Source organism: Orbicella faveolata, unplaced genomic scaffold, assembly GCF_042242905.1.
Source record: "Orbicella faveolata isolate gen_17 unplaced genomic scaffold, um_ofav_v1 contig_27, whole genome shotgun sequence".
Lineage (NCBI taxonomy): Eukaryota > Metazoa > Cnidaria > Anthozoa > Scleractinia > Merulinidae > Orbicella > Orbicella faveolata.
The window spans coordinates 4,510,748-4,533,281 of record NW_028301555.1 but is presented as its reverse complement, the minus strand read 5'-3'; the positions used below and the strand labels follow the sequence as shown (position 1 = coordinate 4,533,281).

The window sequence follows — 22,534 nt, the reverse complement described above, 5'->3', positions numbered from 1 at the left end:
GAGGGGGGTGCTAATTCGAGGTTTTACGGTATTGAACTTTTTTTTGTGAGACGGATGGACTGCATGTGATGATGATTCAGTTGTCCTGCAAATATTCACATGTACAGTGTTGTTTTCTCAGCCCTTTCTCTTTCAACAGAAAGTTCAATATCTGCCACATCCCAAATATAACCCTTCCTGTAAATATTTTATCTGAAGACATTGGCCATGATTTGGGCCATGAAAATTTGGTGACAATATAAACAGGGGTCAGATTTCACAAGTGGCAAATATATCACAATTGCACTTCTCAACAACTTTTTGTTAATAAGCATCTGGAATTCAGACATTTTGCATAAAAAAAGAGTATTGCTCAATGATTTGTTTTATTTGGTCAATTATGAATGTGAGGGTTTTAGGGGTTAAATTAATAGGGTAAAATAAAAAAATAAGGGTTAAACACGTTGGGATTTCAGCTTGTGGCCACTGAAAAAAAATCCATGTTGCTGGGACAAAAATGTCACTGTAATTACGAGGTGACTGTATTTATGAGGTAATTAACTGAAAGGCAGGGCTCCACAGTTAACTTGTTGCATTTAGGAAATGAGAACCATATTGACAGCCATATATTAAATGACCAAATTTATTATAAGAAACTAAACTGTAAAGTTGAAAATATCAACAATAAAAAAATACATAACAGTACCTCAAACTTGATACATATTTGTCATTTCTTTCAATACCTATTTTTATCTCAAAAATGGTATAAAAATAAATTGCATGTAATAAATTATTAATTAACAAGATTTACGTTTACAAAACATTTTGATGTACATTAGTACAGTTACTGTAAAAATAATTCACTATCTAACAGTGTGCAATTTTATATCAAGTCATCTACAAAATATTCTTTTGAATACTGATACTCTTTTTATAATTATTATTTTGATAATTTTGTCTTAAAAAAATCTTTCTATTATAATCATAGAAAGATTTTTTCCATAGGAAAAAATTGTATTTCCATTATAACCTGAACTCAAGTGAAAAGTACTCAATGAAGCACATTTCTTTCCTCAAATGGAATTTACCTCATTTGCTAGAAAATATTTGCGACTTCAATTGCATTTAATGACAAACATTAAATCTTGAAATTCATCAGCAATGGATTAAGTAATTTCACGTTAATTGTAATTTACGTAACTTATCCTTTTCTTCTAGAAAAAACAAAACAAAACAGAAACATTTTCTGCATGTCATTAGATAACTGTTTGACCAAATGCAAGTTCTAAGGGAAACTGAACATGCAAATTATACAGATTCACTAGGAGAGCATTTCAATAATCCTCCTTCAGACAGTTCTTTTGTAACCAATTTCTTATGTGCAACTTTATAAAGAATGGTTCCAACTTTCTGTCTAGATTAATCTTAAGTTTTTGTTTGTTTTGCATTATTTTGCGGAGTTCTCTAATAGACAGCTCATAACTTAGAAAAGGTGTGCCATGTGCCCTGTTGTACATTTCAGGTCAAATAACTTGGTGCAAAATCAGTTATGGCTAATATTAGTTTTTGCAACTAGTGCAACCATGCTTGGCATTTTTAAAAAGCTGAAGTTTCACTTTTCCTTCAAGTTTATTCTTAATTATTACCTCATTATTAGCCTATGCATTATGTGCATTCAGATTGCAAATGACCAGATTGAGAGTCACTATAATTATTAATTGTTATAAAAATTAAAAGAAAGTTGCCCCCCCAAAAATGAATAACGTTTTCATGGTCAAGTCCTTTGTTTTCTATTTATGTCATAACTATGTTACTTCATCTCTGTATATTTCAGAAATGAGAGAGTCTGAGATGATAAGCAGTTACATGTTCAATTCCCTTAGCCACTTTCTTTAGAAAAACTGTTAATTTTCAAAAACCACAAGAACTCTAAAGCTCAAAACCCAACTAATGGTTTCATTTCTTATGGTCACCAATCTTAATCGCAACAACAATTAATGAACCTTGGGAAAAAAAATGAAAAACAAAAACAATACAAAATGGCTCAACATCTACATTTACCAATCACAATCTACAGGCATAACTTTTTCAACAAATTGAACCAAACATTTGTTTCTGGCATAGTGATGGCAGCAGAAAATGTCAAAAATGACACTTCCAGAGTCCGCGTGGTTTTAACAATCACAGTCAGTCGAGTATTAAATCATACTAAACTGACTTTCCAGCTGATCTGGTTGGACCTGAGCGGTGTTCAGTGGATTGCCATGCTGGTCAAATCCCAGAATCCTTTGCTTATCTGTCAGGTAGGATTTGAAGTAAAATAGTTCACTCCCAGGTTCTCTTGGGATCTTGTAGAAGAGCACTTCTGGATGATCCTTTTTAACTTGATCCAGGGTGTTATATGTGCTTGGAGGCGTGGGAAGTTTCTAATGAAGCAAATTAAAATAAATGTAATTTAAATGCACCATTTCCACAAAGTATATTTATATACATATTAATTTAATTTTACACGATTTTTAATATGATATACATGTGTTTCATTGAGTTTTGATGAAGTACAAGGGCAACCAGAGAATAGGTGGGAAAGAAACAGGATCATGTGTGTCCATGGTTGAGTGTCGATCAATACCCTTGATCGACCGGTGATTGACATCTCTGTCAACACTCGATTGACATCCCAATTGATACTCGCTTGACACTTGATCGACACTTGATTGACATCTTGAGTGACACATGCTCAACAGTCGGTCAAGAGTCAGCACTACTGCAATTTACACCACCGGTACTCGCCCTCGGTTTCAATATTAAGTGATGGTCAACTCAACTGCAAGGACTGTTGGACTATTGCAATCATCTTTTCTTTGGACTACCAAAGTATAAAGTGAAGAAGTTGCAACAAATCCAGAACATTACTGCTTGTTATGTCACTGGTGCAAGGAAATATGACCATATTACTCCTGCCTTAGTACAGCTTCATTAGTTGCCTGTCTCATATTAGATCGTGTTTAAGCATCTTCCTTTTGACTACAAATCATTGAATGGTCTCTGCCCACAATATCTAACAGAACTCCTGGAACATCGGAAATCAACTAGGTCTCTTCACTCGCACTTTCAAGACTGCTAATGCAGCCAACTTGTAAAACCAAAACATATGGTGACAGAGCTTTTTCTGTATGCCCTCTGAAGATTTGGAACACTGTTTCTTTGGAAATACGATGATCCAGTACAGTTTTATTATTTAAGAACCTTCCTTTTTACTGAATTTATAGAGTAACTCTTGATCATATTTTTAATTTTTTTTGTTTAGATTCTAGTTCTTTTAGGTATTTTGCTAGTTTTTAGTGTTAAGTTTCTTTGACTAAAATTATAGTTTTTAGGGATAGTTTTGTTAAGCACCTTGGGCAAATAATGGATGTGTGCGCTATATAAATGAACTGTTATTATTATTATAATTATCATTATCATTATTATTATTATCATTATTATTATTATTATTATTATTATTATTGTAAACACTACTTTCAAGCCCAGTGGCCTATCAAACTGGCATTAATTTCTCAGGTCTCGGCTTGTTGTTTAATCCTATTGCTAAATAGAATTCTGTGACGATAACATAGTCATACACTGTACCTTTGCAATGATGGTATCATCCTGTCGGTTTATCGCCACAACACTACCAGAAGTATTCTCTAACATAACCACTTGACGTGCATTCATTTCTCGGTCAAATTCCAAGACAGTGTGAGTTTTGAAAAGAGCTGTTTAAAAACAAGCAATTAACTCAACAAATAACACTTAAAAAAGTCGCCTGAGTTCTACTGTTAGTATGGTAGGGAGAATTTGCTGCTCTAAATACTTTGGAGAGAATTTATTATTGTAAGTACTGTAGGGAGAATTTACCGGCACGCCAGATTCAATATAGGTAGTGACTTTCCGACCTAAGGGTGGGGAGGGGGTGCATCTCGAGTTATCTGCCTGAATCTTCCAGTCTCCTGCACAGGTCATTAAATTCCCCCAAATATGAAGTACATTTTCACACTTGTTTTAGCTGATTTTTTGTTTTTGTTTTCTTGATTTTTGGGGAACGTTTTTGGGATATTTCAAACATTTTTGTGGAGCTCTTTTGTTAACAACTTTTCGGGGGGTAGAGACGTTAAATTACCAGCAATCTCCCAGATAATTTTCCAATTCTTTTAGGTTGGCATCTCTGGGGGTGACCTTAATGAAACCTACAAAATTGTGGTTCTTGCAAACTTTTAATCCAATTTTGAAATCTTGGAGTCCTTCTTTAGTGCATCACAAAGTCTTGTTTTTTAGTGTTTCAATCATCTCTGAGTTTTAAAAATCATTTACTATACGTCAGTCAACTTTCTTCATACAAACAGCCCAGCCCCAATACTGGGTCCTTGACTTACTTTTCTGATTGGTGCTCATCGCATTTGTGAAAACAGACTTGCCGTCAACATACATGTAGTGACCCTGGACTGGGCCTTCTTCATTCCGAGACACAAGTTGTTGGTGGTCCAAGGTGTTCCACTCTCTGTCACTGTGATCAATGATTCTGGCAGTGTCCTCCTACAAGGTATTTAAATACTGAAATTATCACATACCCTAAGGAAAAAAACACCTCCAGCAAGTTTGGCCAGCTGATGTTTATGTGGATGCATAAGGGAGGTTAAGCATAGACATTTTTGAGAGACAGATATGAAGTTGAAGTGAAACTTTCCCTTCTTTGGCATGTACTATTGCCCTTTAGGTAAACAGTAGAACAAGAGATTTTCAACTCAAAAGCAAAACACAAACTTCCAGTTGATGTACGTGGTTCAAATATGTCTGTGCCTACTAGTGGTCAATTATATTATAATTACAAAATAGAAAACATGTTCTTTGTTTCTATCAAGGTATAGAAACATGCGTGAAAGTTTGGGAGTTTTCAAGTTCTCCTTAACTTTCATGACTGTTTCTATAACTTGATAGAAAATTCTGTGACGAAAGCAAGAAAGCAATTTTGTTAAGCTAACTGCAGAAATTCTTGCATGTTCATTGGCTAATTTTCATTGTCAATAGGCAGACAGACACATGAATTTATAATTTATGCAATGTGTCAACGATTGAGAGTGGGTAATTTGACAATTTGTTACAGTAAAAAGCAAGTTGACGTCAGTTTTTCATGCATCTGTCATGTTATTGACAATGAATTTTGTCATAACATGGCCAAAGTAGTCTGCGGATCCACTTGGCTATCGCTATCGGTTCACACCTACTTTAACAATGTTATGACGAAATTCATGATCAATAACAGGACAGATGCATAAAAACTGACGTCAATTTGTTAAGTTTACTTTGATCATCAAAACGTAAATTCTCTTTGCTCATGCCATCATTAGGCCAACAACCTATCAGCAAGTGTTCCCACAGCATTTCTCATTCTCCCAAACTTCCACTAGCCAGTGTTTCATATTTTCTATTTCTTAAATAATGTTACCAACACTCTGCCTGATTTTAATGCTGGTGACAAAATGCTGGGAGGTAGCCCGAGGAGGGGGGGGGGGGGGGAGTACTCCCAGAAAAATCAGGTGGGGGTGTACAGCCCGCTTCCCAAAACCCTTACCCTATTTATGACCAAAATCTGCGATATTCCCTACCCTGTTTACGACCTGACCAAAAATTCGAAACCCTATTTATGACCTAACCCTTAAATCAAAACCCTGTTTCAGACCTGTGTTTTAATTGGTTCCCTAGTTCAGACCAATGTTAAATTATCATAAACATAATTTGTGAAGTGATTATGTTGATTTTCTTTGCGATAATGATGAAAAAGTGCTTCTTCTTAAAAACATACTCATATCAAGACTAGAGTGCAAATATACCTATACCCTATTTATGACCAAAATAATAATAATAATAATAATAATAATAATAATAATCGATATTTAAACAGGGTGACCCCTTCAGTCGCAGGACTGGTATCAACGGGGGCCCTGTATAACGTAAAATAAAAAGAGCATGTATAAATAATATATATCTATAAAAAACTAACTACTTTAAAAGATACGCTGAAATGTTTAAAAAATTAAAATGCTTAAAAAGGTAATAGCGTTCTCATAAAAATTGGATATCAAATTGAAAATGTTCTAAAAAATAACCTAAGAAAAAAAATTGGAGACGTTCCTTAGGTGGCAAAATCTTTATGTTCGTTGGAAGGCTATTAAATGTGCATGCACCATGATAATAAAAAGACTTTTTAGCGACATCTAAATGAAATTTGGAAAGTATAATGTCAGTGATTGACGATCTAGTGCATCTGTTAAAAACATGTTGGTTCTCGCTCTGGCAGCGTAACAGGAAATAGTCTTTAAAAAAGCTACTGGTCTAGACGGTCTACCTGCTAGACTTTTAAAGGACAGCGCAGTTGTGATAGCTGACTGTGTAAAACATTTGATAAATCTTTCTATTGAAACTGGTGCAGTCCCGTCTGAATGGAAGCAAGCAAAGGTTGTACCCTTGTTCAAATCTGGAAACAAAGATGATCTGGACAATTACAGGCCTATATCAATTTTACCGATCTTGTCGAAAATTCTGGAGAAAGCTGTCTTCCATCAGCTACATAGCTACCTATCAGAAAACTCTCTTCTCTCGCCTTATCAATCGGGGTTTCGCGCAAATCATTCAACTCAGTTGGCCGTTACCTTCCTTACAGATAAAATTCGTGGTCATATGGACAAAGGGCTATTGACGGGGGCAGTGTTTATTGACCTGAAAAAGGCTTTCGATACTGTTCCTCATGATGGTCTTTTAAACAAGTTGTACAGATATGGAATTCAAGACGAGCCTCTCTCGTGGTTTGAGAGCTATCTCACTAACAGGACTCAATCCTGACTAGATGGCCTAAATGGTTCTATTTGGCCTAAATGGCCAAAATCAGCTAAAATTGATACCCTATTTATGACCAAAACAGCTGAAAAACAATACCCTTTGGAGCCGCACATAACTGTATAGCCCATACAAGGGAGCCCCCCTGGGGGAGGTAGCCTTGGGTGACAACCATATTTAGCAATAATATTTGCTAAGAATATGTATCAAACAGTTAACTATACAGTCTGGTGGAACCCCTCCCTCCCTCCCTCCCTTACGGCCACCCTGTTAGTGTGGCCACCTCATTATTATGGCCACTTTTTTCTGGCCTGAAGAAAAGATTAGTCAGTCATTTTCTTATTTAAAGGACCCCTGATTTTTTCGGCCCATATTGGTGACTGGATTAATGGGGTTCCAGTCTGTACTATATATGTTATACATGGGTGGCTGCAGTATTAGCTAGTATTCCTCTGTGCACCTAGATTTTACAATTTAAATAAAGGTCAAGTCTGCATACAAGCCAAGTGGCCCATCAGGCAGGCACTTATCTATAGTTTCTCAATAGCATGAAGCGACCAGGGGTATTTCTACTCCCCCCTGGATGGGTTGCTAGTTCATCGCAGGGTTACCCCCATCATTAATTTTGCCGGCTCCCATTTATACACCTAGATGGAGAGAGACACTGTAAGAGTTTAGTGTATTGTCCAAGAACACAACACAGTGTCCCCGGCCAGTACTTGAATCTGGACAGCTCAAATTTTTCAGGAGCCCAACCACTTATAAGTGCAAAATTTCTTCAGATGATGAGCCATTCTTTAAATAAAGTAACTTCCCTGGGCTCAATAGAATTCACTGTTAATCTTGAAGGCTTACCGATCATGGTTCCCCTGGCGAATCCCCCGGTAAAGAACACTCATTTGCAAGCTTATTTCACAGGAAATCTACCAAAGCGGGACGAGTTTTTTTACCCTTAAACTGAACAGCAGTGGCTGTGATTCCCGCTATGTTCGACGTGATCGAACGTTGACGATCGAACCTTCCACTTTCGAACCTATGGATGATACATGTGCAGGTACCATTCTGATAGAAATCAAGACGTATTGTAGAGCCAGAAGAAGCTTTCCTACGGCACTTAGCGACCTTCTTTTTGTTAATTATACTTCAGACTTGCTGAGCGTGCTTTCAATTTGTATAGATAGTGCTGTCAATAGTATTTCACAAATCAGATAGTGATTACTATACAGACACGCGAGCTAATTTCAAATATTCACACGAATTCAGAAGGAATCAGTCTCCAGCCGACGGGAAGAAAACCCAAACAGCATAAATGAACTAAGTGCACAACTTACAATCTCCGTCATGTCTGTGACCTCCATAGCTATTCAAGAGGGCGTGAATTCGTAGGACTCTCGTAGCCTGCTCGTGCGTCCGTCAAACGACTGAATGTCTAAAAGCAATGAGAGTCACCTTTTATGTAATTTATTTTAGAAACCGTGACATTACGTCACGACCTTTCATTTCCGTTTTCCGTTTACCTTGCGAAAGCAAAGGAAACTTGTAATTGTCCAAGTTTATATCTAGATATATATAAAAAAGTGTTAAGTCTGGCTAGCTTCTTTCGATACTAGCAGAAATGTGCGATATTCCGTCCGGTTCGTAAGGTATCGTGATTCACAAGGCGTGACACGAGCTCAAGTCGCGTGACACGCTCAAATACTTCCGCTAGGTGTGACAAGACAGTTTCGGAAGTTAATTCATGCGCTTTGTCATTTATTCAAGTGAAAGTTACGACCACGTCAAAGCGAGTTTCGTGGCGTTTTCATCCCTGTCAGTTCCCAATTTCCTTATTTCTTGCTAGGAAGGAAATAATGAAATAAAGCGAGACGACGAGAGATCATCGTCTCAAAAAGAATTTCTCTTGTCTTTTGATTAACTAATGTAGTGGACTCAGGAAAAGTCATAAACATGATAACAATCTCCCTCCCAAGCTGGTTACTCAGGTTACATTTGTACGAAAGGTCTTATTCAATTAACTAAAAAGGACTTCAACTGAAAGGTAAAAGGTGAGTGCTGCGGAACGCGAACGCTAGATCCGGAGTCCAGCTTGCTAACCCGTTAGGCCGCCCCCGGAGGCCGCCCCACCTCCACTTTAACTTGACGTAAATTCACTGTCTTGATTGTATTCTATTTGTATCGGCAATCCTTCCTCTGCCTTCAATGATTTCAACTGATTGAATACTTGCTGAATGGAAACAAAGATATTTAAGGCTCTTTGCACTAAAAAAAGGAGGTAAATGGTTAAAACAGTCGCATATTGTCACTGTTTAATAGTTCTTGATGGCACTGATTGCGGGTGGTCTTCCGCGCTGATGGTTCGAGAGTAAAAGAACCAAATAAATAATAATAATGATAATAAAACCCCCCAGAATACTGCGTCTTACAATATCCAGGTAATATTACGTTATTTTTGTTTTGTGCAAAGCTTTAATGTGTTTAGACCATTCTTTGATTACGGAGAGGCAAACATTTCATGGACAAGCTACATGTCGAGTCTTTTAACTTGTTAGTTTCGCTTCTCTCGGTTTTGTTCTCTTAGTATTCCGTGTAATCAGTTCATTAGTGTGTGCCTAAACGGAGGATGAAAAGCTTTATTACAAAATTTATCTACCAATGCACTTGCAAATAGACAACTACAATATGTTCCGCCAGTCATTGGATATCATTCGGGAATTAGTTCTCAATTCGGCACGGTGAAGTGATTTGAGAAATTTAGAGAAGGCTGGCGTATTTAAACGTTTTTTTGCGATCCAATGTTTCTGGCAAATTTAAAGGGGAACTAAAAGTCGTTTTTTTGTGACGTACAAAATTATGCAAGAACACTCAAAATGTTTTTAGGAAGGAAAAAGAACACGGCAATGAGCTGACGTTGGCCTAAAGAGGCACAATAATTGCTATCCGGGTGCGAAGGAAGTGACGCTTCAGATGCTAATATTTTGTTAAGTTAGAACCCACGTTTGGATAGAAACTGTATGTTAAGTTTTTTATGAAAGGTGATCTAAATTTGATATTTTTTGCATCGTCATGATGTCTCACCTGTTATCGCAACTTTCGAAAGGAAAAAAAAAATGCAAATTGTTTTTATTTAGGATATTAATTAGTTAACTAAAATTAATCTCAGTGGCTTAACACGATTGGTGGATTCTGTGGCAGTGTGGTTAGGTTCCAACGGTGTAAATTGAAAACAAAATGTTAACTATATCTCCTAAATCTTACACGCACAAATGCCCTTCTACTGTTTCCAAAAAAGAGAGACCTTGCGAAATATTTCAACGGGTTTGGCGAAGTAACATATAAAACTTTAGCACTGTCGATAGCGGCCGTGCTTGAAACTTTTGCCTACTAACGAGTTAAAATTTCGGCGCTTTTTGGCACAGTTTTGTTTTAATTTCTTGTTGACGGCTGAAAACGCCTCAGAGTGGAGACCTTGCCAAGTTAAATATTTCATCAACGTGAACTCGTCAGTTTTGTTTTCTGTCTGAAACATTAAAAGTTCTATTTTCACGCTCTTTCAACTTATGCTCTGGTTTCAGCATTCAGTAACCGCTTGTATAAGACCTTATTCAGCCTCCGCCATTTTCGATGCCATCGAAATTATCGATATTGCATGGTGAAGCGAAATTGTATTGCTTTACTGTAAGTTGTGTTTCTGAATGTATGTTTAATTATCTTTAGTTGTTTCCTTCGTTTCGACCTGTTCAGAATAAAATATAATAGCGAAACTCTGCATGCATGTAAACAAAAGCAAAGCCGTGTGGTCAACTCCCTGGCTTTCACAGAATTTGTACTTGCTTAAAGGAGCTCAGTTACGGTTTGTGCATATTGAAAAGTTTAGCCTTAATTTTTCAATTCGTCGTTTGTAATCCGTGTCAATCTTCTCCATTCTTAGCCATCCTTGTTCCTTTACGGTCTGCCATTATGTCTTTGGTGTTTTTCTATCTTATTAAACTGTTATTTTCAGGTTTCCTACCATTTAAAGGTAATTTTGTATGTGGCCAAAATAACTCAAAATACCGTGACTGAGCTGCTTTAACTTTTGATGTGTTCCGGCTTTGTGTGATATACAACAAGTTTAAATAAGGGAAGCACATATCACCCTTATCGTTATAGGAAAAAACGGAGGCCTTGCAAAATATAATTAACACGTAACGCGATTTAGCGTGGTCCAAGTTTTCATCATCACTTATACGTGGTTTCCTGAAAAAGAGCCTTGCTTAAATCTCAATTGTCATTTCAAGCCCTTGTTTCCTCGTACCTTTAAGGCAAAATAATAACTTGTAAAAATTCCAGTGTAATATACAATAAGTTTTAAATAAGGGAATCACATATCACCCTTATTGGAACAGGAAAAAATGGAGGCCTTGCATCAAAATATAATTAAAACATAACGCGATTTGGCATGGTTCAAGTTTTTGTCATTGCTCACGTGGTTTCATTTTCGAATCACGCGCCCACGTTCAGTTGTTTTGGAAAAGGAAGGTGTATCATTCAATGTTTCAGAAACTTTCACTACACTGAGATTTAAAATCCTTGCAGTTTTTATTTATAGTCTGGATTAAAGCGTGGAAGACTACATTTTATTGCAAAAACATGATGACGGGAAACAGGTCTCGTTGCGGAACGTTTCAATCACGTAGACACGGAAAAAGTGAAGATTCGTATTACCATGGTTTATTTCGTTTGTCGCACGAATTTCCAAACCTCAATTCGTGGTTTTTTGTCCTCAGTCGAAAACCAATGCACTCGCTTCAGATTCCGGATCCAAAAGTTTGTTTCATCCGAGGGCTAACCAGTCGGGTTACGCTCTTTTAAGGGTCATTAATCCCGTTTTATACTCCCACACAATCTGCTGTTACAAACAAACAGGGCTGAAATTTTAAAAGGATTTTTCAGTACTCTTTTAGTTTCGCGAGCATGCAGCCTTTCAGGTATCCAAATGTACTAAATCATTTTAAAGAAATCCTTGAAATTCTCGCGTGCGGAATGTTTGTTTTCGTTTTTGTCTAGACGGCTTTTGTTTACTCAGAATAAATTGAGAAGTCCTGTATATTTTCACTATATGGTCCACGTATAAATGTTATTAATCAATCATGACATATGACTTGACTACAGACCAGCGTATCTTTAAGTAAAGGAAATTACTTCTCATTTCTTGTTACCAAAAATATCATTGGAAAAACGATTGATATTTTTTTTTGTTAGCTGTTTAAAACGAAGGAGCTTTTGTAGTAAATTAGACGCCCTTTTCTTTTAATTGTAGAGAGTTATTTTTAAAACAATATGCATGGTGCCAGGTTTAAACGTAAGCAAAAAGAGCTCACAGATCATCTGTGCAACTGTACAAACGATGTAGTTTTAAAACCAGCTGCCAAAAGAGGAATTTTCTCGTCCTTTGCAGAGGTTGATAGGTGTGAATTTGTCTACAGGTAAATCAGATAAAATGAGTGATAATTATATATCGAAGTTTCACATTTAAGAAGAAATTAAGACACTGCAAGCGTGCTATATCATTCTTAAATTATTTCATAACTATTTTAAAACATTTATGTTCAATAGCTATTGAATTACAGTCGTGATGGTTTTGAGGCACGGTTTTAGGCTTTGATCATTCAGCTTGTACGCGTGTTAAATTGGGTGTCCAACATCTCTGGAGTTTAAAATTACGAGTTGAGTTGGAGCAACAAACTTTAAACATGATCGCAGCTTATCATCCAAGGCGCAAAAATGGGTTTCAAACATATCTAATTATTTAACATTCGATGTTTGAAAGTGAAATTGTGATCATGCGTTTGTATTCGTGGCTTTTTTTTCCCCATCTTAATCGTTCTTGCTTTTTTATGAACAACTTTTATTCTTCTCCAGCTTGAGTTAATCAACCTTAATAAAACTGTTATTTTAAGTTTTTCTTTGGTTAGAAGGTGGTTTTGTACGTTGGAAAATCCTACAAGTTTTCGTCCTCCGTAATATTTTTAATTACATGACATACAATTGACGGTATGTTTCCTAGTTGTTAATAGTGTTTGCTTGACATAGTTCACTGATTGATTTTCATGACTTTGCTCCCGGTTTCACAATTATTCCTTTCCCGTTTACCTACAGAATGGCCAAAGCGTTTCTTCTCGGCTTTTGTGTTCTTATGTCGTTCGCCATTGGCGAGGGTTTCAAAACTAAAGGTGCGATGGAACAAATTCTGGAAGCCAACAATCCAGGTGAGATGAACCATTTTGTTGAGGACTTGTCTTTGCTTTATCAATATAATCTGTTTTCAGATATCTTAATTTCAGACATCGAATATTTAAGCTCGGAATCTTAGCCATGCTTGTCTCTTGGCGAAGTCAATCTCCTCGGTTGTTGAATAGGATGATGGCAGAAGCTGCCGTCTTGATACGTAACAAATTGGACAATTTTGGAACTGTCTGAGGCTGCCGAGAAAAAAATAAAATTTACTTGAAGTTAAATTTTCATTTTTGCGTTCATTATCCAGACAACCATCAGCCCGCCAGGGAAGCATTTGTCATTTTACCAGGGAGACATCAGACTGACTAAGAAACCAGCAGAAAATCTCCAACTAAAGGCTCGACCGACTCCCGCGCGGCCAGTAATGTGGACAGGGAACGTTGGCCAAATGCTGTGATACCCTACGAGTTTGACTGCTCCATCGGTGAGTTGATAACCTGTTTAATTCACAAAATAACACGTTGCACTACAGGCTGTATCATACGAAGCTAAGCTAAGGCAACAAAGTTTCTGAACGAAGTGGTTATTTTACTCCACAGTTAAGACTGATGGTGGAATTAGAACAATACCCACGATGATATGTAAAACTGAAACAAAGATTCTGAGCTCTTTGTAACGTCTTTTCGATATCTTTGTTAGGAAACATGGAAAGTGCTGCTCGTTCTGTGCTGAATGCCATGAAACAGTGGGAAAGGAAAACTTGTCCGCGATTTGTGCCCAGAACCAATGAAAAAGCTTACTTGGAATTCTTTAAGGACCAAGGGTAAGATACTCAGGAAATATATATTTTATTAACCGAGTGCTAGGGCCATATAGGGGGAATATCGACCCGAGGTTTTCACAATACATACCGACCGCAGAGTTTGGTCCAAAGTAAATAAGGGCCGATATTGAGCTAGTACGGTCTCCAACATGGTTGGTTGATAAGGGAGTTACTACACGGTTAAAAATGTTTTTTTTTTAAAAGAATCCCGCGATCACCTTGAACGATTTTGACTGACAATCAACTGAGAGTTTACTGAGGCTCGGCGTTTTTAAAAAAGAGAGAAAAAAGTGAAAATTAAAGAAAAAGAATCCTCTAAGTGTTGTTAGTTCCTCTAGAAAGGTGAACCAGAGAACAACAATAAAGCCGCGCGGGATCATTCGGGACAGTGCTGGGTCCCAGTGCGAAGGTTGTCAGCGGAAAGTGCTTGGGAGATGATGGTTTTGAGTTTTGCAGTTGATCCGCTGAGGAAATATGACTTTCACTTTGATTGTTTCTGTGGAACAAAAATGTACACTCTAGTGAAGTAGTTATGAGTGAGAAGGGTTTAATTCATCTCACAAAGTTTTACATCAAATTTGGCAACTAGAGTAATTTTCATGTCACAAATCTCAATTTTACTCAATCAGTCAATCAATGAATCAATTAATCAATCATTCAAGCAATAAAGTAATTGAGCAATCGATCAATTGACCAACCAGTCAATCAATCAATCGATCGATCGATCGATCGATCATTCAATCAATCAATCAATCAATCAATCAGTCAATCAGTTAACCAATCACTCAATCGATCAATTTATCAATTAATCCATCAATCAATCAGTCACTCAGTCAATCAGTGAATGATGTATCAATCAATGAACAATGAATCATTCAACCAATCAACCAACTAATCAACCAACCAATCAATCAATCAGTCAGTCTGTCAGTCACTCAGTCGGTCAAATAATCAATTGATCAATTAGTCAATCAACCAATCAACTAATCAGCCAACAAATCAACCAACCAACCAATCAATCAATCAATCAATCAACCAACCAACCAACCAATCAGTCAATCAACCAATCAACCAATCAACCAATCAACCAACCAACCAACCAACCAATTAATCAACCAATCGATCAACCAACCAATCAATCAATCAATCAATCAATCAACCAATCAATCAATTAATCAATCAATAACTTAATCAATCAGTCAGGCAGTCAGTCAGTCAGTCAGTCAATCAATCATTCAATCAAGAACATTATAGCATGTAAATAGGAGTAAATGGAAAAAAAGGCTATTACAATTAAATCAAATCGTCTCATTAGATACAATTAGATCAATGAACTGAAAAATTATTTATAATAATATATAATATTCAACAGTAAATTGTTTAAAAGTGTTTTATTACTTATAAAAAGCTTGTTTCAAAAAGAGAAAAGCTAAGACAAAACCAAGGAAAGCGCTACAATAATAAATCAAAAATTACAACAAAAGCTAAATAGCTACAAAATCAAACTAACGATAACTGAACGATTTAAGTTCAATTATCCGTCTACGATGTGGAAAGATATAAAAAAACTAGCAGCATTACTGGCACTTGGCAGTAACTTGTTTAATAAGTTGTTGGAAACTGAATCAATCAACAATCAATCAATCAATCAATCACTCGATCGATCGATCAATTGATTTAAATTCAATTATCCATCTACGACTTCAAAAAGATTTCAAAACTAGTAGCACTACTGGCACTCGCCAGTAACTTGTTTAATACGTCGCTGGTAACCGAAGGAACGGGATGCTTCAACAGTTTGAAAGCCCCTCCCTCCCTCCCTTCTGGAAAGCTTGTTTCGTATACCGTACTAATTACATGTTTAAATGAATACTTAGGAAAGGCATTTTGCCGAGCAATCATATATCAAAATTAACATTTGGTCATCTGTAATGAATTGCTAAATATTATTAGCTGGTCAAGCTACTCTGAAATTCGAGCTTAAATAAAGTTTATGTATGTATGTATGTATGTACAATATTTCTGATTCTATTTTCACTCAAATTATTACACTTCCTGTAGCTTAGAGAAAGCAGATGTACATAATCTGTCCTCATACAATGTTTTGCCTGCCTGGTTTCATTGAAATAGCAACGTTAATATTTTAATTTGAGGAAACGCATGAAAGCGAAAAATCCTAATTTAAATCTCAAACCGTTAAAACAAGAGAAGTCCTGTTGGTGTTTTCGGTGAATCTGAGAGACAAGATCAGGAATAGGAAAAGTTTAATTTCCACCAGACTGGATGACTGAAAGTTCATACCGCCCCGAAAATCAACGAAAAGTTACGGATATGAATGAAAATTGAGATATTTGAATGGAGTTACTAAGAGATGCATCAGCCAGTTGTGCTATTGATATCAGAGAGAGCGGTTGGTTACAAACTACAAGTACTAACAAATAAATCATCTACTTCAATATGTAGACTTTCTTATCTACAGGGCTAGTCACGAGAATACGTCCATCTGGCGCTGTTGCTATTCCAACAGGATATGGTAAATGAGTGATAGTTTTGCCTGTGAAGCGACCGTCTAAAGAAAACTGCTGAACTCGGTTATTGTCACAATCACATACCAGAAGATTATTGCAGCTGTCTACAAGCATACTACGCGGGCAGTCAAATTGTCCGTCTTGATTTCCTAGTTTTCCAAACTTGTACAAGAAAGTTCCTGACCGATCAAAAACTGTAATAGAGTTATTGCCTCCATCAGCTACAAGAAACATGTTTTTGTAAGGAATGCAGCATCTTGGACGATTGAGTTTTTCTGGCCGCTGTCTCCAAACATGGTAATAGTCTCACCCTCTTGTGTCATGACCTGTATCCTATTATTGCCGATCTCTGTTACAGCAATGCGGTGTTGTTCATCCAGGCAAACATAAGCCGGGTTGGAAAACTCTCCTTTTGCTGCGCCATTTTTTCCAAAGCTTTTTACAGCAGTTCCTGTCTGGACATCTACTTGTTGTATTCTATGATTCCATTGATCTGCAACCAGAATCTCGTTATCATTTAAATATGTAACGCCGTATGGGTGGTTAAATTGTCTAGCATTTTGTCCTTTGCTACCAATTTTTCTTACACAGTTGCCTTTTTTATCGAATATGCAAACACAGCAACCTTTGTAATCTGCTAAAGCAATGTTCCCTGTCGTATTTACAGCAATTCCACGTAGATCGTGAAGCTCATCTCCTTGAAATATCTTCAAGTTCAACTCACCGACTACAGCAAGTTCACGTTCTTTTACTTGCGTAGTAAAAGGGCAGTTCGGAAGTTTATCGTTGTTGATCTTCACTTCAATGTTATAAGCGCCCGGCACTTTTGGTGTAAACTTCACCTTGAATTTATCATTTTCAGCCTTTTTGCTAACAATCACATTTGTGACGTCTTCAGTTGGTTCAATGACTACTTTAATTTGAGTTTTGAGATCAGGCTGGTTACTTATCTCTCCCTCAGGTGTTCTGGGGCATAATATCAATTCTGCTGCTACACCAGCCTGAAGAATTTGATCCAGTCCTTCCAGAGTGCATTGACTTGCATCAACCCCCTCGGTTACGATATCGCCCAGTCTCAAACCCTCCACAGAAGCCGCGGTAAATTTGATGAATGAGGTCTCGTGGTGTTTTGGCATTTCAATGTCACGAAGCTCTTGAAATCTGTGTTTGAGTGTTTCCTTGCTTTGCATGATATCTGAGCTTGAGCTTCTCTGAACCAGATTTTGTGCAAACTCAACCGCTTGGATCATTTGTTTAAGCAGTGATTTCGCTTTCTCCTTAGCCGAGTTAATTTTCTGGAGTCTTGTGACGCGTGTTGTCTCGGCGGAATCAATCGCCTCTCGCTCGCGCTGTCGAATCTTTGTGATCATTGTTTCGGCTGATTGCGAGATTCCACGTTTAGCGATTGCGACATTAGTTTCCAGCTTGGAAATGGTTTCCTCAAATTTTCGAATCACATCTTTCAAGGCTTTCTCGTTTTGTCTAGTCGCTGCAGCTTCTGCCATGATACTGCCTTTCTCGTTGTCAGCCGCTTTGTCGAGTAAAATAACTTTGTGGTTTTGGTGGTCTGTGACTATGCAAGCATGACAGACACAAGCTTGACAAGGAAGGCAGAAAAATCTTGTGATCTCTCGCTCGTGGTACTGTTCAGAGCAAAAGGGCTGTCGCTTCAACAAGGCTTCGTAGTCTTGAGTTTGAAATTCTTTGACGGGCATGACTTTATGTCCCTCGAATGCAGCCCGCATAACTTCATGCGCGCTTAAACAGTCGGGGCACATAAATCTCGCGCAATCAAAGCAATAATGAACATCGGAGCTTCTTTTCTTACAGTTGCCACAAGTTATGCTACTTCCATCACCACTCTGTCGGACAGCAAGGAGACTCAACAAACTGTTGTGGAAAAAACTGGTTGGCAAAGTGTCGAAGCGATTTCCTTCGGGCAGATCGATTTGCGCTTGGCACTCTGGACAACGGAACTTCCCTTGTCTGTGGCTGGCTCTTGCATGATTCTCCAAACACTGACAGCAAAATGTGTGAAGACATGATATAGTTTTGGGCTGGTTGTAGGTATCGAGACAAATCGAGCATTCAAAATGTTTTTTGAGGTTTTTCAAGAGAGACTCCATGGTAAACGATTCCTAAAAAGATTGCTTGTGAAACACACACCCTGTTTATAATAGAGGTATTGTTTGTGATTCCGAGAAAAGCAGATTTGATTTCGTCTATAATTATCTGACATTTCTAACTTGAGCCGAGTTAATTACAAAAGTTCAATACGGATTGGTAGTCAGTCACGTAAAACGTTTTTTTTTTTAAAGAGTTGTTTTGATTTTTTGTCAATCAGGAATTGTTCGATGCATGCAAAATATGGACACCCTACCGGGGATGGTACACAAGACAATCTGTTGGGGGTGGGAGGAGATGTCCCTTTCTGGTCTTGAAATTTGAACCCGTTTTGGAAAGAAATACATTCAAAAAGATATCCTGTTTTAAACTTGGCAATTGTTAGTACATCGTTTTAGAATTTACTAAATTTCAATAACTCGTTCGAGGAAAGTTATTCCTTTATTCGTGATACGAGTCACCTAGCGAACGTATTTTGTTAAGGTTACCGTATACCTTCAGGGGTGTCTCACGTCCAAGCGATGTAGCGCGTCCGGTTTAAGATGTAGATACCTAAACCCCTATATCAAATTAAAGCTTATAGAGCTGGCTATCAAACCATACCAAAAATTTTGAAATAAAATGAAGTGCCGATTTTTTCACGGCACTAAATGCGAACGTCCTAATCACCTTTTGGAAGCTACAAGTCAAAGCGAATTTTGTTTTTCGCCAATTTATTTTTTTCCTCGGTTTCAGGACAAAAAGCGCTAAAAAAGCGTGTCTGCGTTTTTCCACATTCAATTGCAGTAAAAAGTTACAGAACATTTTCAAAATAGGATTTAAAAAATGTGAGGTGATCGTACAAAAATTGCTCTCGGAGAAAAAATATGTCGAAATAAACAATTCGCAGACACGTTTTTGTTTTTTATATGTTAATCTAGCTACTGTCCAAATTTGAGGGCAATCAAACAAATCCCCTTTGAGTTGTAACTCTTTAAAGTGTCTGCTTCAAGCGAAAAAATTTATTCGAGAAAACAGCGCTAAGAAAAATCTCTTGCTTCGCAAACAAACTCCGCCCACAAACGCCTTCAACTGGGTTCTCAGATCACTGAGCCAATCAGCGCTTGGAAAATTTACTACCATTAACTCGTGGTTAAATTTACGCGTGAATCTCGAAAAAACCCTTGTGTTTCGCAATGCGCTCAAGGCGGAGAGATAATTTTTCTGTAGCTCGGTTTTTCTTGAAGCTGGTCTGGCAAAATGGGGAAGACGAAAAAGGATACGAACGCTAGAGTGGCTGGGCGACGAGAACAAACTGAACAAAAGAAAGCGCGGCGGAGCAAATGTGCATGGATAATATTCCAATGGATCTCAATGAGTTGGGCGATTCATCAGTATCGGACTCAACAAAAGAGTCAATGTAAACATCGCTGTTATAGCTGTCGAGTTCCCAAATTTTTACAGAATCTTTCTGTACTCTTGACTCGATCTTTTCGCCCGCTTGATACGATAGCTATAGCTTCATCCGCGAGGCCAACTTTCGCTTCTTCACTCATTGATGTGTTTTCATTCGTTCTTCGCTTTTTCGAAGTGGTAAACAATGTTTTCCGTGGCCCATGTTTACTTATAACTTAATAGAATTACATCTAATACGAAAAATGCTTGGATCTGAATAGCCAGCCAATTCGTGGTATCCATATATTCCCGCAAAGTAGTCTCGGTTGATTGCGTACACGTTATAGGGCTGTCAATCAAGAGGGAACTTTTACTTCCGGCCGTAACGTAAAACCTCCATTTCTCCGCCAATATTGAGTTTTTTTCAATTTTGTTTTCAGAAATTAGAGATTACTCTTCGATCATTACTTTGAACCAAAAATCCAAATTTGAAGAAAATTGCCGATCTGAAGGTATACTGTAACCTTAAGCAAAGTCTGTAAATAATATGATGCTTTAAATTGTTCTGCGTTTGGAATTTTATACCCCATTCTAGGAAATATTTCGAATATGGAATGGATACCCCTTTATTTATCAGGAGTTCCGAAATCATGGCCGCACTGGGAGTCACATACCCGTAGAGGTACTTTGGTAGTACCCCCCACCCCTATTATACACTGCGGGAGCTGTAACTTTATTAGAGTGTCATGAAGAGGAGGACACGCGTGGCTGAAGACATTAGAACGAGCTAGCATTCTCGGCTGAACATTTGTGCAGCAAATTTCCGTGCTGATTGTTTAATATTTAGAGAATCTTGAACTTTTCAAAATGTTCTGGTTGCCTTTCGAAATCGCAAACAGGCGCGAAGCGTGAAGTTATTAGCATAGCTTGTTTTCCCGAAAAGAAATTTCGTGATTAATTAAAAGTTCTACCCACAGGCAACACTCAATCTCCTTTGTTTCGAGATCAACCTCCCACACAGACATTGTTTTTGCTCAACGCGCGAGGAAGATTCGTAGTTAGCCTGAACGAATAGACGGCAAATGTCTACAGTGGAGTTATTTTTGTCTTTTGAGTGATTAGTGATAAGATTGCAAGTTCCAGGTTTGGCTTTTTACTCGGGCTTCCGTCCCATAGGAAAGCCCGGGCTTATAAATGTCGCAAATTGCTCTCTGACGTCTTTTGCGCGTGCGCAAGGTATAAGTATATAGCGCTCTTGCGCAAGGTGTATCGTTTATTCGTTAACGCGTGTCAAAGACTAGTTATAAACCGTAATGATTCGATCTAGCGCCATCCTTCCGATATAAAGCTCCGTCTAAAGCGAACTCATATAAACCCATTAGCGACATTACTAACAAAGACTGACTAGGGACAAAAAAGTACGGGGGTGGCGGGGGGGGGGGGGGGTTGGCCGGAACATGTGAAAATGTGGTGGTTAGAAAACACATGACCCACCCCTTCCATTTGGTACAAAACTGATTGACCCACCCCCAACGGTTACACATGTTCCCGCGCTTTACTGTGTTCACATATTTTCCCGCGCTTGACGGCTCGTCAGCTTCAAAGCTCAACCAATCGGTAACCTTTTCGCGCTTAGCACCATTCACACGTTTTCGCACGCTTGTCACGGGTAGCATGTTTTCTGACACCTGTGACTTGTTCTCCAGCTCCTTGCAGTGTTTGCTTGTCTCGTCTCGTAGACATCGGTTACACTTTTTCCTTGGATTGATTCCATGTTTCCGTGCGCTTGGCACAGGTTAAAAATTTTCCCTCGCTTGCAATAAATTTAATTTTCCCACGCCTGGCAATGGTTATACGTACGTTTCTTTTAAATTCCGATTTGTTTACTTTCTAGTTTGCCTCGTTTCTCCCACGTCTTTAGAATCTTCATGTTTTGCTGGCTTGTTGTATTTTAGGTCTCCGCTGTGTGGTCAAGTCAAACCGATGTCCCAGCTACTGACTGTGACAATTCAGGTTGGGTGTTAAGAACTTGCCGAAAGAGCTGCAAGGCCAAATGTGACGCGGCACCCCTGAGACCTGACGGTTTGTTATGCCAGTTGTCTTCGATAATGTTAAATAAGCTTAATATCTCATGACCAAATGGGAGGTCCAATTGAGATTATGTTTGGGTGGAGGTAAAGAAGTATGGGTTAAGGCAACGAGTTCCTATAGATTGCCCGAGAGTAGATTTTCGTCGGGCCTGGCTCAGTCTTAAGTCATTGTGTGTTCAAAATCTCTATTCAGTGATATGTTACTTCATTTGAGTTGGAGTGTTTTAACGATCACTACTTGTAAATTTTGGCTAGAAAAAAAAGAGAAAGAAAAAGAATAAAACAAAGCTGTGAACTACGACACCTTTATATGTTGCTGTCATTTTCCAGACAATTGTTCTTGTCCGTGCAAAACTCACGTTTATTTTAGACCCACCTCTCTAACATCCTTAAAAGTGGCTTACGAAGAGTTACTTTGATGTAGTTTTGAGGTCTTGTGACTAAATATAATAATTACTAAAACTGCTAGAATTAACTCATGCAGAAATAAGTAGCTTATATCTTATTTTGGTTCATTTTCAGTTTTT

The 22,534-nt window shown here is 37.8% G+C and overlaps 2 protein-coding genes and 1 pseudogene across 2 annotated transcripts; 1 reads left to right on the top strand and 2 right to left on the bottom strand.

The window, feature by feature from the left end:
- Nucleotides 1-604: 604 nt before the first annotated feature.
- Nucleotides 605-8,301, bottom strand: LOC110042734 (uncharacterized). Its single transcript, XM_020748107.2, has 4 exons — nucleotides 8,184-8,301; nucleotides 4,395-4,554; nucleotides 3,610-3,737; nucleotides 605-2,405 (listed from the first exon to the last, which is right to left on the bottom strand). Exons 1-4 carry the CDS (start codon nucleotides 8,208-8,210, stop codon nucleotides 2,178-2,180), a joined length of 543 nt encoding a protein of 180 aa, XP_020603766.1. The 5' UTR covers nucleotides 8,211-8,301; the 3' UTR covers nucleotides 605-2,177.
- Nucleotides 8,302-13,742: 5,441 nt separating this feature from the next.
- Nucleotides 13,743-22,262, top strand: LOC149107225 (astacin-like). The gene is made up of 2 exons (XM_089296511.1): nucleotides 13,743-13,891; nucleotides 21,873-22,262. Exons 1-2 carry the CDS (start codon nucleotides 13,773-13,775, stop codon nucleotides 21,940-21,942), a joined length of 189 nt encoding a protein of 62 aa, XP_089152637.1. The 5' UTR covers nucleotides 13,743-13,772; the 3' UTR covers nucleotides 21,943-22,262.
- On the bottom strand, nucleotides 15,268-18,632 carry LOC110042602 (E3 ubiquitin-protein ligase TRIM45-like; annotated as a pseudogene).
- Nucleotides 22,263-22,534: the final 272 nt, after the last annotated feature.